The sequence below is a fragment of the Enhydra lutris genome, unplaced genomic scaffold (genome assembly GCF_002288905.1).
Source record: "Enhydra lutris kenyoni isolate GAN:26980312 unplaced genomic scaffold, ASM228890v2 scaffoldscaffold19, whole genome shotgun sequence".
NCBI lineage: Eukaryota > Metazoa > Chordata > Mammalia > Carnivora > Mustelidae > Enhydra > Enhydra lutris.
In genome coordinates this window covers 38,236,533-38,254,072 of record NW_019154103.1, presented here as the reverse complement: position 1 = coordinate 38,254,072, position 17,540 = coordinate 38,236,533, and the positions used below count along the sequence as shown (strand labels likewise).

The following is a 17,540-nucleotide window of genomic DNA, read 5'->3' as shown; positions in this document are numbered from 1 at the left end:
CAGATCGTAAACCTCGTTAATGCCTTTTCTTTAACTCCCATTCCTCCGCTTTTCTCCACCACCTTATCACTGCTCTGACTTTTGAGCCTTCATCTCCTTTTAGATCTATTATCGCCTCCCTGGTCTTCCTGACTTGAGCTTTACCCTCCTCCACTCTCTGCCCACTAGACTTCCACCAGAATAACTGTCTGAAAATGACAATCTCATTTCCTTGTTCTCTTACATAAAAGTCTTCATTAAAAAAGTAAGTTTCTCAAATTTCTACCTTTCCCAAGCTAGGTTACCAGCTGAATCACAGAACATAACAAATGATTCAAGTAAGTATTTTCTCTGTCTCCTCTTAAAATGGCACACGACTCTACCAACACGTAGAAGCACAGGCTAAAGTTAATCCATCAGCGACCTTGGATGCTGGCAGGCATTAGGCCTTAATTCTCTCAGGAAACCCTGTCTGAGAAAGTCTGCAGCATCAAGTATAACCTCCTCAAAATGGAACAGAAGAGAATTTATATTCCATAAACCTCTCTAAACCTTATTTCTTGAGGCATACCCTCTCCTCCCTCCTTCCCACATCAAACTACATACAGTTTTCTTAACGCCAAGCCGATTTCAAACTTCTTTGTTTGGAATGTCCCTTGAGTCCACCTAGTAGTATCTGCTAATCTGTATCAAAGTGAAAGCATTATCTTATCCATGAAACACTTCCTCACATTATTCCCTTATGTAGAACTGAGGTCTTCCTTCTTTGTGGGTACATGATAGCGATCTTTTGCTATCTGATGGGAAGTCATGCAGAAGACAGAAGAAACATGATGTCAGCTATGTAGAAGGCAGGACAGGACCGGAGTATCATACTCATACAACATTAGTTTAAGACACATTCATTACTTAACAATCACTGGGTTAGCTTATCAGTCTGTACAACCAGGTCTTTAGCAATACACTGGATTCTGGAAATAAAGATTTGGTATATTTCACTTTTCCCACAAGGCCTCAAGGCCCCAAGTGGATGGTAGATAGGTCATTATATTATCTGTTTCAAGGTTAACTAACCCTTCATTTATCTGGGGGGAAAGTTTATGTATAACTCCAGAGAATAATAAATTATTTTATCAAACAGAAAAATTTCCACTAAAACAATCTGCTCCTTCTCAGGGAACAAAATAATGCCTCCAAAATGGTCCCAGAAGATGACCACAAAACATTAACTGATAGACTAATAAACCCAATCACCCACAAGGATATATACCATTAGACGCCTATCATAAGCTTAAAATATTAATTTATTATTATGAAATACAGGTGTCTTGCAAATCTAACTCCATGTAGTTTTATTTACTACCTATACTCCTTCACCACTACATCCTGAATTGGTGGGCTATTAGCTAGTTAGCATCTTTTTGGTAAGGCAAGATCGAAGTTCCTCATAATAAGCAGATGAGTTCCATTTTACTATTAACTAGTTATTTTGTGCCAAAGAGCAGAAATGAGAAGAACTTTAAATGACTGCATAGTATGTTCCACAAATATTACCCAGACTCCTTCAGGTGAACTTTCTAAGTATTCAAAGAGTTATACATTGAAGAAAACAGGTAAATAAAGTGAAAATAAATGAACACAAAAGGCTCATACATTTTAGACCTAAAAATAGTACAGTGAGATTCTCAGAGAATTCAGCTTGAAAAGTTTTCATCCTACTGAGGAAAAAATTGGTTTTTTTCTTCCCTAATGGACTCAATTTTACAGTAACTTATCAAGTTTTAGAAAACAGATCTCATCCTAGTTGACCATATTCTTGCAAGGTGGAGCACACCCTACACTAGATAACTTGTTACTGTCCAGTGTATTTCAGTCAAAATACAATGGCAACATCCAATGTACTTTTTGACGGGACTAATTCAAATAAACAGCTCAGCCACTTACTAGACAAATATCATATTCCATTTTCTGAGCAGAGCTCTTACTAGTCAGAAGCTTGTCAATTGAAGCTGAAATGGTAGGAGAAATTGTATGTATGGGAAGCCAATTGAGAAGATTAAAAAGCAAAATTACAACCAACCAAAAATGACTTTTTTCAATTCATTACATAAAAACTGATTTTTCTTTTTCTTTCTTCTTCTTCTTCTTCTTTTATTTTTTTGGCACTAGGAAGTTCAATTAGGGCACAAGCTGGATTTGTTAAAATTATTAACTAAAAAATGTTTCAAGATTTGACTTTTGCAAACCTCAACCCTGGAAAACTCTTCAACAGCATTTAAAAAATGGTTCAACAATAAACTCGTCTTGGGGCGCCTGGGTGGCTCAGTGGGTTAAAGCCTCTGCCTTCGGCTCAGGTCATGATCTCTGGGTCCTGGGATCAAGCCTCACATCGGGCTCTCTGCTCAGCGGGGAGCCTGGTTCCCTCTCTCTCTCTGCCTGCCTGTCTGCCTGCTTGTGATCTCTCTCTCTGTCAAATAAATAAATAAATAATCTTTAAAAATTAAAAAAAAAAAAAAAAAACCAACAAACTCGTCTTGCCTTAAAAGCTAAATGAAAAATTCAAAAACTTTAAATATTATATGGCTCACTCAGATGCAATTCATAAAGGATACTTGAGAACTATAAATGCTACTTAATATAAAAGTTGTATTTAATACAAATACACACATACTATAAAGTTGGTGTGAGGGCCTCTGACTTTTTAATTTCAGTTATTTGCATATTAAAGAACAGATGCTTTAAAGTAGTCCTATTATCTTTTTCTTATAACTCACTGGTTTTTCACATTTTTAATGGTTGAGAATTAAGGGAGATAAAGTTCACTTACCTTAAAGTCAAAGGCTTGGGGGCCTTCTGCTCAGTCTACCCAAGAAGACTAACTGCCCTGACCTCCCCCAAACACAACTGGAACAACCCACACAAAACAACTGCTTTCACACGCTGAAGAACGGGCAGCCCGGGACCATCATCCCTGACAGAGCAGAAAAAAATGAGACCCTAACAGGAACTCTAGTACACTTCCTAGAGGCATTTTCCAGACACTAGCTCAGAGAAGGGGGGGACCCAGCAGAGCCTCACAATCTGGCTGAGTTGAGGCAACAAATAGGTGAGTGAAGAGACAGAGGTGAGTCAAGTTCATGAGGGAGGAGGGAGATGCAGAGACAGCACCAGTGACGTGCAGAATAGTCTGCAACCTGCAAGGCTGGGACATTACCACTGGAAAGCTGTAGGATGAAGCATTCCCAGAGCTTGGACAGGTCTGAGAGGAGTGTGCGCTCCTACCTGTCCGAGGGGAGAGACGCTGTGATGCACCAAGGCATCTACATACTCCTACGGAGCCCAAGCAGTATGGGGTGTTCTCAACTCACCCTAGCCAAACTAAATTTAAAGGATCCAACTCATCCCAAGTAACATCATGTCATGACGAGATCCATCAACTGACAATGTAAAGTTCACAATTTCTGGTATCTAACAAAAAATTATTCATCATGCTAAGGAGAAAAATGTAACCTATGACCAGGTGAAAAAAACAACAGAAAGGGACCTCAAAATGATATAGATGTTGGAACGAGTAGATAATATATTATAAAAATATTGTAGATACTGAAAAGGAAAACATGACCATGAGGAAAAGTGGAATAGGTTTAAAAAAAAAAAAAAAAAAGGAAAAGGAAAAGGTCCTAATGGACCTTTCAAAGACAGAAAGTGCAGTATATGAAATGAAAAATTATGCTCAATTAGGTTCATGGCAAATTAGACCCTTCAGAAGAAAAGACAGGTGAACCTGAAGTCCCAGCTATAAAAAACACCCAAAATGAAGCACCAAGAAGAAAAAACAACTTAAAAAAATAATGAACTTCTTACTAGGACGATATCAAGCAATATCAGATACATGTACATTGCAACCCAAACACAGGAGGAGAAAGAGACACAGGAAAAAATTTCAAGCAATAAAAAACCCAGACTGTTTCAAACTTGATGAAATGCTATAATCAAGGAACTCACAAGTCTCCAAGGACGGTGAACACATCCACACAGACACACAGACACACACAGAACCGCAAGGCCCATCAAAATCATAATGCTGAACACTAGTGGTAAGAAAAAAAGCTTAAAAGCAGTTCAGAGAAAAAAACGAGACATGACAAATAGAGGGTCATGGTAAAAAGGCCAGCAGACTTTCCATCAGAAACAACACGAGCCAAAACACAAATGAAACAACTTTTAAGACTGAAACAAAAAAACTGTGAACTGAGAATTCTATACCCAAAAAAATATATTTATTCCAAAATAGAGGGAGAGAAACCCTTCCTCACACAAAAGCTGACAGCATTTATTGCCATCAGACCCATACTCCAAGAAATGTTATGTATTTGGGTAATGAAGAAGGACTACTGCCTCAGAGTTGTACTTCATTAAAAACACTAACTCTTGGGGCGCCTGGGTGGCTCAGTGGGTTAAGCTGCTGCCTTCGGCTCAGGTCATGATCTCAGGGTCCTGGGATCGAGCCCCGCATCGGGCTCTCTGCTCAGCGGGGAGCCTGCTTCCTCCTCTCTCTCTACCTGCCTCTCTGCCTGCTTGTGACCTCTCTCTGTCAAATAAATAAATAAAATCTTTAAAAAAAAAAACAAAAAAAAACACTAACTCTTTAAAGCAAAAATATATTTTAGGGTAATACATGTAAACGCAAAAATCTATGATGGTAACACAGAGGACATACGCTGGACACGTAGTGTTGTAAGCTTCTTATACTACACGTGCAGTGGTCCAACAGCACTTGGAAGCATACTGTGATAAATTAAAGCTGCATACTTTAAACCTTAAAGCAACCACGGAAAAAAAGGCAGAAAAACAGAGATACAGCTAATAAGGTAATAGTAAAAATAAAATGGGATCATAAAAAGGTCAATATATCCAAAGCAGAAGACAAAAAAAAAAGCTAAGATGGAACAAATGGAAAACCAAGAGCGAAAAAAGTAGATTTAAACCCAAGCATATAAAAAAAAAAACAACAAATAAACCCCAAGCATGTCAATAATTACCCATTAAAAAAATGCTTGAAGTCAGAGAAGAAAATAAAGTAACTTCCAAAAACATTCTAGTCCGTACCCTGCTCCTGTCTCCTGGTCAAGTGTAACAAACCACCCTGCCATTGGTGTCTTCTCCCATTTATAGATACATCATTAACCACTAATACAAAAGTTAAATTTCAGTATTTGCAACACATCTAATTTTCAGGGTTTTTGTTTTACACAATAACTTGAGTGTGAATAGGTATCGAACTTCTGGTTTCTGAAGTAAGATCAGATGGTCTCATTTTCTTTTTAAAGACGTCATTTTTTCCAGAATTAAGTTCGTTAAAAGGGCTTCTAAGTTTCTGATGTTTTTTTATTAACAAATTATAACATTTATATATATTTAAATGTCTTTTCTTTTTTCATACAGAAATAGGCTTTTTTCCTAGAGTATTCATTTTTTGAAAGAATAATACATTTTCAGGGTTCAAAATCGAAAAAGCACCTAACAGCTTAAGAGAAAGGCCTTCCTCCTACTCCTGACCCATTCATCCACTTTACCCAAGCCAATGTACAACCACTATAACTTCAATATTCCACAGATTTTCTTTAATGCATGTACCAGATATTGTCATTAATAGTTTCCCTTTCCACCTTTGATGTCTACAGATGTGATTACCTTTTTCTTTACAAGCGATTCTCTCTCTCGGTCTCTTTTCTTCCATTCTTCTGCAAGAGCCTGCATATGAGCCAATTCCTTCTGCTTTAGCTACAAGAGGAAGATAAAACAGTCACAGCAAACACGTCAGTATTTCCAGCACACAAATCAGTTGTTCTGTGGTAAAGAGTTAATACTGTTCACCACTATGTTTCTTCCAGGATTCTCTTTTATTCCTAAACTAAACAAAGGGAAGGCCTGAGGCAAGGAATGCCCATATGAGAATAAAGCTAACGTAAGACCTGTTTGCTAACTCTCGTTTCCAGAAGAATGATTCCAGGCTCCAGGAGGAAATGCTACATGAGGGCCTGAAACCAAAGGAAACGTTCAAGTATTCAAACTTTGCCTTCTAACCTTCAGTCCGAATCCTGCCCCAGAGTCACAGAGAAAGTTTAGGGCAATTCTTCTGCATGGCTTCTGCCCAGCTGTCATTTATGGAGTACTTTTTTATTGTTTTTCTGTAAGAGTAAAGCATTCTGGATATTCAGAGGGACTGGGTAGGGTACCCAATGGACAGAGGGAGAAAAGACTTACAGAGAAGAAAAGCTATGTAGTCAGTAGATAGTCACCTGATTTTCAAAAATGTCTTCCTGCATCTCTTTCCACATTTCCAGCTCCAGAGCAGCTTTGTATTCTAAGGTTTCTCGAGGCTCTGTCTGGACTTCTGAAGGACAAGGTGCCGGAGGAACAGAAGGTGGCTTCTGCTGCACAGCAGATAAACCCTGACATCGGAACGAAAATGAAATGAATCCCACACACTCACACCCGCAGTGCAAGAGATCCACCGTGAGAAGTCAGGTTTCATTTTCAGGGATACTGACCTGAGACGAATCAGAGACAAGGATCTCACGCATTTTTACAAGTCCATAATCTTCGAGAGTTACTGTGTAAGAAAGATCCATTATCCTGTTGTTTGACCTACAGATGGATCAGAAATATCTTAAAATTCATGGAAACCCTTTCCCATTATTTCTTCGTTTATTTCTCCAATGCTATACAGTGACTCGGTCACATTTCTTAAACCTAACACTCTCGCTACTCCAACTGCAGTAAGTTCTCTAGGCTTCAATCAAGACTTTCCACATACAGGATCATACTTGAGCATAAACACTCTAATTAACACATACCCACATTTATTTAAAAATGACTTCTAACACAGTAGATGTAGAAAAATGTAAAAACCTAATGTCGGTAGGTAATCATTACTGAGCTTTCATTTCCTTCCTCTCTTCCATTTTCTGCATGTGCAGAGGGACACGCACTCATGCATGTTAAGATCAAACCATTCTGTCCCTCTCTCCATTTCCACCTGGAGCACTTTTCTGAGGTCATCAACAGTAACTCAATGTATGCTTTAATACCTATACATCATCCTAATGAATTTATATAGCAAAATTAAGAAAAAAACAATTTCCCTCATCTTGATTATATAAAGATTATTCTGAATTCTTATTCTACCTTTTCCCTTGGACGAAGCACTTGTACATAAATCTTTTACTGGATGTGAGTGTTGCTTCAGGATAATTTCTGAAAATTGGTTAATTATATGTAATTATTACAATGAGGATTTCTCTATCAGAGAACTACTAGGAGCACTTACAAAACTGTTAGAGGAAAATACAATCTTGGCTACAAGAAATGTAGCTTTGTCTAAATCTATCTGTTCCATAAATCCTTGGTCAAACACAACTTCAGTGAATGGAACCCACACATGCAAACCTTTAATAATCAATTTTTACATTTTCTTCTAATCTCATAGCCTTTAGAAGACATGAATAAAGTAAAATTAAGCACTGTCTTACCTAAGTGTCCTAAAACTTTTCTGTCTACAGAGCAGGGCAATAACAATTAATGTTTATAACCCACAGATTTAAAACAACTCATAATGATCTGATTATTTTCATGATTTTCTACTTATGTCACCAAAGTTTTTTTTTTTTTTTGTTTTGTTTTTTTAGATTTTGTTTATTTGGGATGCGTGGGTGGCTTAGTGGGTTAAGCCTCTGCCTTCAGCTCAGGTCATGATCTCAGGGTCCTGGGATCAAGCCCCGCATCGGGCTCTCTGCTCTGCGGGGAGCCTACTTCCTCCTCTCTCTCTGCCTGCCTCTCTGCCTACTTGTTCTCTCACCTTGTCAAATAAATAAATAAATAAAATCTTTTGAAAAAAAAATTTTGTTTATTTGACAGAGCCGGAGAAGGAACACAAGCAGGGGTAGTGTGAGAGGGAGCAGCAGGCTCCCTGCTGAGCAAGAAGCCCGATGCAGGGCTCCACCCCAGGATTCCAGGATCATGACCTGAGCCAAAGGCAGACACATTACCAACTGAGTCACCCAGGTGTCCCAAGAATGGTATTTTTAGAAGAATCTTCAGTTCAGCAGAATATCTGACACTAAAATACCTGTTCCCAGATCCTCCAAATAAGTCAGTTTTTATTCAACTCTTCACTCCCTGGAAGTGAGTGGAGGTGGCGAAGAGTAAGGGAAGGGATTTCAACACTACTTTTAGGACCACAGCTTTTTACTGATCCTGATCTCTTTCTACATTCTAATTATGCTTCAAAAATCCAGGTATGTGATGTATAATGTTCAAGTTTATTTAAACTTCTGTTGCTAAATTTAAAAAGCTCACTCAAAAGATGTCTTTTGTGGAAGACATGTGAACTTCAGTTTTTCACTGCGGCAATAAAGCCCAGGGCAGAAAAACAATACTCTTCTTAAAGTGCCAAACATTTGTAACATTCTCAGCAATTAGAATTAAAGCAAAAGTTGAAATATTGTCAAGTAGAACAACAGTCACTCCCAATACAAGACAATGTAACAATGCATCATAAATTTGACCTTGACTTACAAAAAAAAAAAAAAGGCCAGAATTTACAATTGTCAGGCTTAAGGGGGGTGGGAAATACTTAAGAGCCTGAATGTTAACAGTATCACAGGGTTTGGTGGTACCTGAAAGCCACAGAAGGCTAGACAGCAAAGGAGAATATAGCCCCCATGTGAGAACAAAAATGACAGGAAAGGACAAGGCTGTAGTCAGCTAATGAGAAGAAAAGGCAAGGGAAGGACAGTTCTGGGAAATCCATTACCCCTGTGCGGCTATGAAAGGCACACTTTCACTGTAAGTCTGACGCCAACACTGTTCACCACTGGAACCTAAAAAGCGAGTTTTTTCTGAAGACAGGACGTTAGAAAGCTGGATTCTGGCGATCCCCAGAAGTAAATCTTTACTCATTTTATCCTTGTGCCATAATTCAACCAGCAATGGAATCCTAAGGAAAAGAGAAACCAGTGTTCGTAACTCTCAGTTCTGAACTAGGGCACTGACATCTTTGAGTTTCCTGAATGTATTCAGAGATGGTTTGTTACCTGGATCAGAAAGGCTCAATTCCATAGGTAACAAACAGAAAATACTATCATATTTTCAACATCTCCTTCTGTGCAATAAAGAAAACCCTTCAAATACTATTCTTTTTTATTCTTCCTTCTTCTCTTTAAATTAATATGCAATTTGAATGGCAATACCCTGAGAAAGTAAGAAGACGTTTCTGATCTCACTTTTCTTCACAAATCCAATTCAGACAGCTGGATTAACACCTCCATTTTATACAGATGACAAATCAGAAAAAGCAAGTAATACACTACAGTCAACTGGTGAAGCAAGAATAAAAAGTAAACAGCTTGCTCGTAATTATCTTCACATATTATGAAAAAAACAAGACTACTTTTCAGAGTTTCTTCTTTACTCACAGATTGTATTAACACAGGTCTTCCATCCAAATCAAGACAAATAAGATACGAAAATCTACAAAGAGCCTCCATAACTACATTAAAACTTGACAGCAGAAGGACAAACGTCTAGGTTTTTTTGTTTCTTTTTTTTTTCCCCCTAGGTTTTCAAACGCACTGACTGATGTGAGTCTAAAACTCTAGGAATTCCTCTTGTTAACAGGGTATCAATTTTCCAGAGTGACTTCAGAGCATATGCGCCGTATGCGTATTACCTTAAGAAGGTATCCTGCAGCTGATGAGGGAGAGTTGCAAAATCAAATGCACAATAAGACTGTGGAAGAAAAACCTCCATGTTTTTGCGAACTTCTATGGGAGGATTAGTCATAATGGGAGCTGCACTACCAAAGAATGGATAGGAGTACCTAGAATGTAAGAAAAACAAAGTCCTATGATACATTTGACAGATAAAACTTAGTCTGTTTTTTAAAAATATACTATGAATATAATGAACAAGTACAATTTTTAAAATTGGTAGATGGTACAAATACATGATGGTTTTAGTCCTAACACCGACTTTAAAAATTGTGGCAGTTCTAGAGAAAAGCATTATGTGTACAGCACTAGTTCCCAAAGCTGCTTTACAAGTGATCCTAGAATGACCGTCTGGGGAAGTAGAATTCTGGTATTTTGAAGGCAATGACACCAAATAAGGAAGAGCTCATCATTTTGATACATTCTAAGACTAAGATTTAGGAATGAAATGAGGCCACTAAACAAAGACCAAGCTGCTATTTGTTTAGGAGTTCCTTGAGGGCACAGGGTCCCATGTTTTTTTATCTGTGCCGTCCCAGGAACAAATAAGCGGCTTGGGGCACATAATAAACATTCAAGAAATACCTGCTGAATTTAATTTCAAAACCTATTTTCTTTATTCAATAATGTCTTGATGTTTATGGGCTAAGAAAACCTCCTAGTCAGCGCCAAAAGGGTGCACCCATGGCATTCTGTCTTTGAAAATCAAGGATGAAAGCAGATGAGTCAATGAGTAACAAGTCTTTCTTCCTGTCATCGCAGAAGCCGCACCAGATTAAATGGGAGGCTGCCTGACTACTGCAGAACTTACTTTGTATTGACAATGTAATGCTCACTTAAATTTCATCTTCTATCTTGTTATCCATTAGGAAAACTGGGGCTTAAAGCCTAGTAGTGAAAACTCCTTTTCCTACAACTAAGAATCCTGTGCACGCACTCATTCATATATAAATATAATTACACATCACTGAAATCAGGTCATCTCACAAATCCCATTATGCAGTTGCCAACTACAGTTTCATGATAGTTCATGAGAGCATGACACCATAAGATTTCTCAAACTCAAAGGTAAAGTGTTTTTTAAAAAGCCATAAAATGACTTCCAAGACAGAACCAATGGCCCTTATCATCAAGTGAATTCTATGCAGGGTGTGTAAGTGAATCTTAACTGTACCATTGGTTTATGGTACTCTCCCTCTTTTCTTTGCCAACTGGACTTCTGGCCTCCCTCATGTGTTAACTTCTTTCTCAATCTGTCTTCTTCACGAGGCTGAGCACTTTGTTTTGTTTCTATGACCCATAAACCCCTAACATCAGGCACACAGGTATTCATGATTCAACGATGGCCCACAGGACAGGACTGAACCACAAAAACTATGACGAGTCCCTACTAAGTGGGCTGGTTCAAGGCTTCCCCCTCACAGCTTCTAATTTCAGATTATCAGTATTTCTATGCTCTGGCTAACAACATCTCTAAGTACCCTGAGGTCACAGTCTCTACCAGCAGCAGTAAAGAGATCTCAGAAAACTAGAGGGAAAAAGACAAAAAGGTAAAGTAGAAAGTCAATAATAATTCTATTTCTAAAAACCATTTTAAGGGATGTTTTAGAAACCCTCTGAGAAAAGCTCTGTTTGTGAGATAAGCCTTTTCTTTTTTTTTGGCCCTCCATTTTCAACTAACATTTTCATAATGATTCTCGGCCTCTAACAAGAGGCAAAAAGCAAAACAAGCTGTGACAGAGAGACACCTGTTCTGTGAATTCACAATCAGACTCAGTGTTGGGTCCCTTTGATTCTGTCCAGTATTCACACCAAAGTCCAGAGGATTTTGGAAATAGCCTGATAAAAATCTAACAACTGAAAAATGAGATACAAGTATGAGTTAATTTATGCATCGGCAAAGCAGGTATGCCTTAATACCATCAGGGAGCACTGTGTAGTGGTGGACATTTCTGCCAACCGCAACCCCAAATGACAGAAAAGATTTTCACATTTTAAAAACATAAGGAGCAACAACTTTATTAGAAATGCTTGCTCCAAAGACATGTATAAGGAAAAACTAAATACTCCAAACTGAAACACATTATTGTATCACATTTAATATACATTTCAGCCAGGAAGTTGATGAAAATTTATTATTATTAAAAACAAGCTAGTGAGGGCACCTGGGTGGCTCAGTGGGTTAAAGCCTCTGCCTTCGGCTCAAGTCATGATCCCAGGGTCCTGGGATTGAGCCCCACATCAGGCTCCTTGCTCGGCAGGGAGCCTGCTTCTCCCTTTCCCTCTGCCTGCCTCTCTGCCTGCCTCTCTACCTGCTTGTGCTCTCTCACTATCTCTCTCTCTGTGTAAAATAAATAAATAAAATCTAAAAAAAAAAAAAAAAAAACAAAAAACAAGCTAGTTAGACCATTTAACTGACTGAAATATATATGTAGTTCAATTTTGTACATGGAACGGGGTGAACACATTCCACTTGTGCTTCTGTAAGTATGGTTCTTACAGTCTCAGTTACCAAGTGTAGGTATTAGACTACAACCTCCCATTATAATAAAGTTTTATAAGAAAAGTCAGATACTGGGGCACCTGGGTGGCTCAGTGGGTTAAAGCCTCTGCCTTCGGCTCAGGTCATGATCCCAGGGTCCCAGGATTGAGCCCTGCATGGGGCTCTCTGCTCAGCAGGGAGCCTGCTTCCTCCTCTCTCTCTGCCTACTTGTGATCTCTATCTCTGTCAAATAAATAAATAAAAAATCTTAAAAAAAAAAAAGTCAGATACTACACTTCCCTTATTTTGACCTATGGTACCTTTTCTAGAAACAACACCTTTTAAGTTCAAGAGTTACTTTGTGTTTTTTTGTTTTTTTTAAGCAAGCATGAATCAACTGTCATCAATACCTACAATTAGAATTAGCTCTCCTACCACCAATGCCGCCCTGGTTTAAGTTCAGTCGTTATGAAAGAGCCTGGCCTCCTTTTCAGTTCAGGGGTTTAACAATTGTTTGAATGTCTCTGGTGAGAGTTCTCCTGCTGCAATTCCCAAAGAGAGGAAAGGCATTGCTCTTCAGAAAATAATACTTGGGGACAAAATCAGATCACACCTTAATATACAGTTGATTGGAAAACCAACTTCCAAATCATGGATACTCCTTAAGTCTATCGAAAAGCAAAAATGATGTGATGTTGCCGGCACGGCAATCTTCTGTCCTGAGGCTGTTTCTGAAGCATGGGATGCGGGTACTGGCTGGGCCACAGAAGCAGGTACGGAAGGACCGACGGCTAGAACGAACACAAAAATTCCAAAGAATTCCACTTGGTAACAGTTTCTCTTAAGTTATTTACATCACTTACAGATATCTCCCTTTACATTAAGTATGGCACTTTTTAAAAAAAGATACCTCATTTACCTTCAAGCAAGGAATTTGGTCACTTGCCTCCGTGAACATATGAACTGAGCCATCAACTTCTTAAAGTAACTTACCCAAAACAAGGGAGGCTTTCAATCCCATCTTAGAACCATGTAAAAAAGAGCTTACTCTTCACACAGCATGCAAAACATAAAAGCATATGCGACTGTCTACTGTCGCAGGGATGTATGCCTTCAGCCTGGCAGGCACCAACTTCTTTCCAAGAGGCAGCGACACTTAATATTTGAAGGGCTGTACTTGAGGCTTAGAGCAGATAATAACAACATCACTTTTTAAGAAGTAGCTTTGGCTATTTTAGGCACGTATGATGTAGTCTAACAGAAAGAGCCATCTAGTGCAATCCTATTACAGACCAGAGAGGTTTAGCAAGTAGTTCAAGTCCTACAGCTATTCAGTGACCAAGTGAGAAGCTCCACCTTAACCCTTCACTGCTAATCCCCCACTACTCTAATTACTTTCACTACGAAATCCAACTGCAGACCCTCATGCAGCAGATGCGAAAAGTTTTTAAAACCAGGTAAAACCATTCCGAGTCTCTCCCCTAACTGTAGGATCAAACAAGGAGTGTAATGATTACTGCCGTAGGCAGTAAGCTCTTCTCCCTCAAATTCCAAAGAATTCACAATGTTTAAGTGTTTACTAGTTAAAAATATGTTCGAAAGAACTACTTTCTGTAATTTCTTCTGAATAACCTATTGCTTCTAAAATAAAAGTAATAGAAAAATTCTCTTACCTTTTAGCAAATTCTACGATGAAGTTATAAACTCAATTTAAATTTAATTCAATTTAAACTGATTTTTTTTTTTTTTTTACATCACCAAGCATCATTGGCTCTTTAAAAAAAAAGCTCACCATTTACTTACAAACCGTGAAAACTCTCTTAATCATTAATTAGATGGCTATAAAATGTACACCTAGAATATCTATAGAAAGAACATCTTACCCTTTGGATTTGGTTTTGTGTCCTTATCATACTGCAAGCTTTCCGCTTCACTTCCTGTTGCATCATCTTTTGTGGGAGGTGATGGGTTTTGAGGTGGAACAGGGGACACACTTGGTGACTTTGGCCCAGTGAGTGTCTTCTCTTTTATAGGAGTTAAAACTTGCTTCTTTGAATGCTGTAGTTCATGTTCATTCTGGGTCTTTAACTCAATTAAAGACTAAAAACAATTTTTAAATAAAGTATAATTTGCAAAGCACTTTCCTTCATAATTAAGCAAAAAACGTGACGTTGTTTTTTTAAAAATATAAGCTTCCTTTCCCAGTTTGGATATTCCTAGTCTATTTTTCTTCATAATTTGCAAATTTTCTTATAGCATCTAGGACCAGAAAAAGGAAGATGAACAGGAAGGAAATGTGATATCCAGAGCTGAGCACCAAAATGCATCCTAACTGGTAAGAAGGGATATATGATATAACAAGTCAGGCCAGGTGTCCCTGGGAATGGTTATTACCAAGGCAATGAACACAATGGAGGCCTGTTACTCAAACAAAAACATATCTAAATTGATTTTCTTCCTCTCCTTTGTTCAACTTTCTTCTAAAGATATATACATACATACACACATACACACACACATACACACACACACACACACATACATATACATGTATATGCACATACTTAAACTCTCACTTCAGTTTTTCTACCTTCAATTCATAACCTACCTAAAGATCAGTTCCTCAAAAGAACAGTACCCTGAAGTTGATTATATAGAATCAAAAAATGTTTTTACATCTGAACAAATACTGATCTCTGTTGCCTAAAGACAGTATGAGGACCATAAACCACCAATGGACAAAAACTTTGTCTTGGCTCCAGCAGTCAACTGAAACCATTACCATCAACGCAGATTCCCAGAAACTAGGTCTAACGACATTCTCTTTCCCAGGAGTTCCTTTTCTGGCAGTGACTGACCAGGAGCTGGGGTTGGGAGGAATGGTTCCTACTACATGAGAAGACAGCATGGGGGCACCTGGGAGTCTGCTTGAGATTTTCTCATTTTGCACCCTCCTCTCTAAAAATAAATAAATCTTTAAAAATAAAAAAAGAGCAGGGGGCATCTGGGTGGCTCAGTCAGTTAAGCGTCTGCCTTTAGCTCAGGTCATGATCTCCAGGTTTTGGGATCAAGCCCCGCATTGGGTTCCCTGCTCAGCGGGGAGTCTGCATTTTGCTCTCCCTCTGCTTCTCCCTCCTGTTCGTGCTCTAATAAATAAAATCTTTAAGAAAACAAAACAAAACAAAACTGCATGCACGGACTCTATAAATACTTAATGAAGTAGAGCTGGGAAGCTACGGTACTTTTCAGAAAGGAAGTTATCGTATAACGTAGGCCACTAATTAATAATAACAGTTTCCTATACAAGGTAGCTCTCTGGAAGTCCAGCTTTCAGGAGCAGTCCTGAGTGACACCGCAAAAGCTGGAGGAGGGGCTAGAGGGTCACCACTTGCCTGGGCGTCTATGCCTTCTCTCTGCAGAGCCACAGACACGCCGACAGTCGGGGCTAGCTCCACAGGGATAGGCGCAAGCTTTTGTTTGGCTCGGTTTGGAGGGTCAAGAATAAAAGCACCCTCGACTGTGACTGGGCGCTGGTTGATTTCTGTACTCCCCTTTTTCAGGAGTCCAGTTAAGGGTACTTCTGTACTTCCAAGTGACTGGTCTCCACAGCAAAGATGGATCTAATGTGAAAGAGAAAAATCAAAAGAGGCTTAATATTCTCTCCTGTCTCCTAAACACAGAAACTTAACAGATAGTTAGGGCACCTGGGTGGCTCAGTCAGTGAGCATCCAACTCTTGGTTTTGGCTCAGGTCATCTCAGGGTCATGGGATCGAGCCCCACATCCAGCTCTGCACTAACGCTCAGCACGGAGTCTGTTTGACTAACAGATTCTTATACCTGATGGTTAACATTGTTGATAAGGCACAAAGTTTACTAAGAACTCAATAATAGGGGCACCTGGGTGGCTCAGTGGGTTAAAGCCTCTGCCTTCAGTTCAGGTCATGATCCCAAGGTGCTGGGATCGAGCCCCGCATCAGGCTCTCTGCTGAGCAGGAAGCCTGCTTCCTCCTCTCTCTCTGCCTGCCTCTCTGCCTACTTGTGATCTCTGTCAAATAAATAAATAAAATCTTTAAAAAAAAAAAAAAAGAACTCAATAATAAAGCCATTCACCTCCATTTTTTCTCTCAATACTATATACTCATAAATTACCACCCTTCTCTCTTTTAGGAGTTATGGTTACTTTAATATTTTACTATGCTATTTCACAAACTGTATCATGAATACATGCATGTAAACAGAAAACTAATACTTCAAGCATTTTTGTTTTCTATTTCCATTTCAACATTAATTTAAACACAGTTCTAAAAAGATAAGTAAGTTAGTGGATCCGGCCCTATTTGGCAACTAAAGAACCTGAAACAGTTTTGTTTTCTTCACCCATAAAACATCCTTAGTGTTTCTTTTTCTTCTCTTGCTTTTCAGATTCTACATACAGAACAATGTGGACCAGTACTAGGTCAAATAGAGTACCTGTTGGGTGGACTGAACTATTTATCATGGATAGCTAATCAAAACTTCAACATTACCCCCCCTTTTTGAAACTACATAAAAAAGAGGGGCACCTGGGTGGCTTAGTTACAGTTAAACAGCTGCCCTCAGCTCAGGTCACGATCCCAGGATCCAGGGATCAGTCCCATGTAGGGCTCCCTCTCCCTCTGCTTGTGCTCTCAGTCAAATAAATAAAATTTTAAGAAAAAAACAAAAACAAAAACACGGGGAAAAAATGGCTATTGAGGTACCTACTGTGTTTTGTATTTTTTTTTCCTTACTGCATAGGCAAACATAGCATTCACATGCACAATAAGCAATTGCAACAGGAAACTATTTTACTCCTAATGTTGGCAATGACCTGTCACTTAGTTTTAATGTTATAAGGTAGGATGTTGGTGGTAGGCTGGAGGGTAAGGATTTTTAGGACTGAAATGTCCCTAAGAATCAAACTAAGAGAAAGGTCATTACTTCAGTAAAGACTGGTATGCGAGATATAAAAAAAATGCAAGAGGTTTGGAAAGCTAAAAAGTACTGAAAAGAAGAAATGTGGGGAAAAAAAGCAGTTGATCATTTTACATAGTATTTCACTAGTCTCCTGGGTTTAGCAGAACCACTTCTAAAATTTAGTTCTACTATAATTTTTTTTTGAATTTATTTATTTTAGAGAGAGAGTGAGCGAGCGAGCATGGGTAGGGGAGGAGGAGGAGGAGAGAGAACCTCAAGCAGACTCCTCCATGAGAGTAGAGTCTGAAGCAGGGCTGGATGCACGGCCCGAGATCACGCCCTGTGCTGAAATCAAAAGGCATACCTGCTT

The 17,540-nt window shown here is 38.8% G+C and overlaps 1 protein-coding gene across 2 annotated transcripts in view; it reads right to left on the bottom strand.

Annotated features, from left to right (window-relative positions):
• LOC111148272 (centrosomal protein 120) overlaps window positions 1–17,540 on the bottom strand; it is an 82,024-nt gene that overhangs the window by 33,184 nt on the left and 31,300 nt on the right. The window contains exons 7-14 of one of the 2 annotated variants that reach the window (XM_022504748.1): window positions 15,627–15,854; window positions 14,118–14,334; window positions 12,848–13,025; window positions 9,713–9,862; window positions 8,798–8,980; window positions 6,534–6,630; window positions 6,282–6,434; window positions 5,674–5,763 (exon numbers count right to left, since the gene is read on the bottom strand). In XM_022504748.1, coding sequence (XP_022360456.1) covers window positions 5,674–5,763; window positions 6,282–6,434; window positions 6,534–6,630; window positions 8,798–8,980; window positions 9,713–9,862; window positions 12,848–13,025; window positions 14,118–14,334; window positions 15,627–15,854 — 1,296 coding nt within the window. The remainder of the gene's footprint in view (window positions 1–5,673; window positions 5,764–6,281; window positions 6,435–6,533; window positions 6,631–8,797; window positions 8,981–9,712; window positions 9,863–12,847; window positions 13,026–14,117; window positions 14,335–15,626; window positions 15,855–17,540) is intronic. The other variant, XM_022504749.1, reaches the window with a different exon arrangement.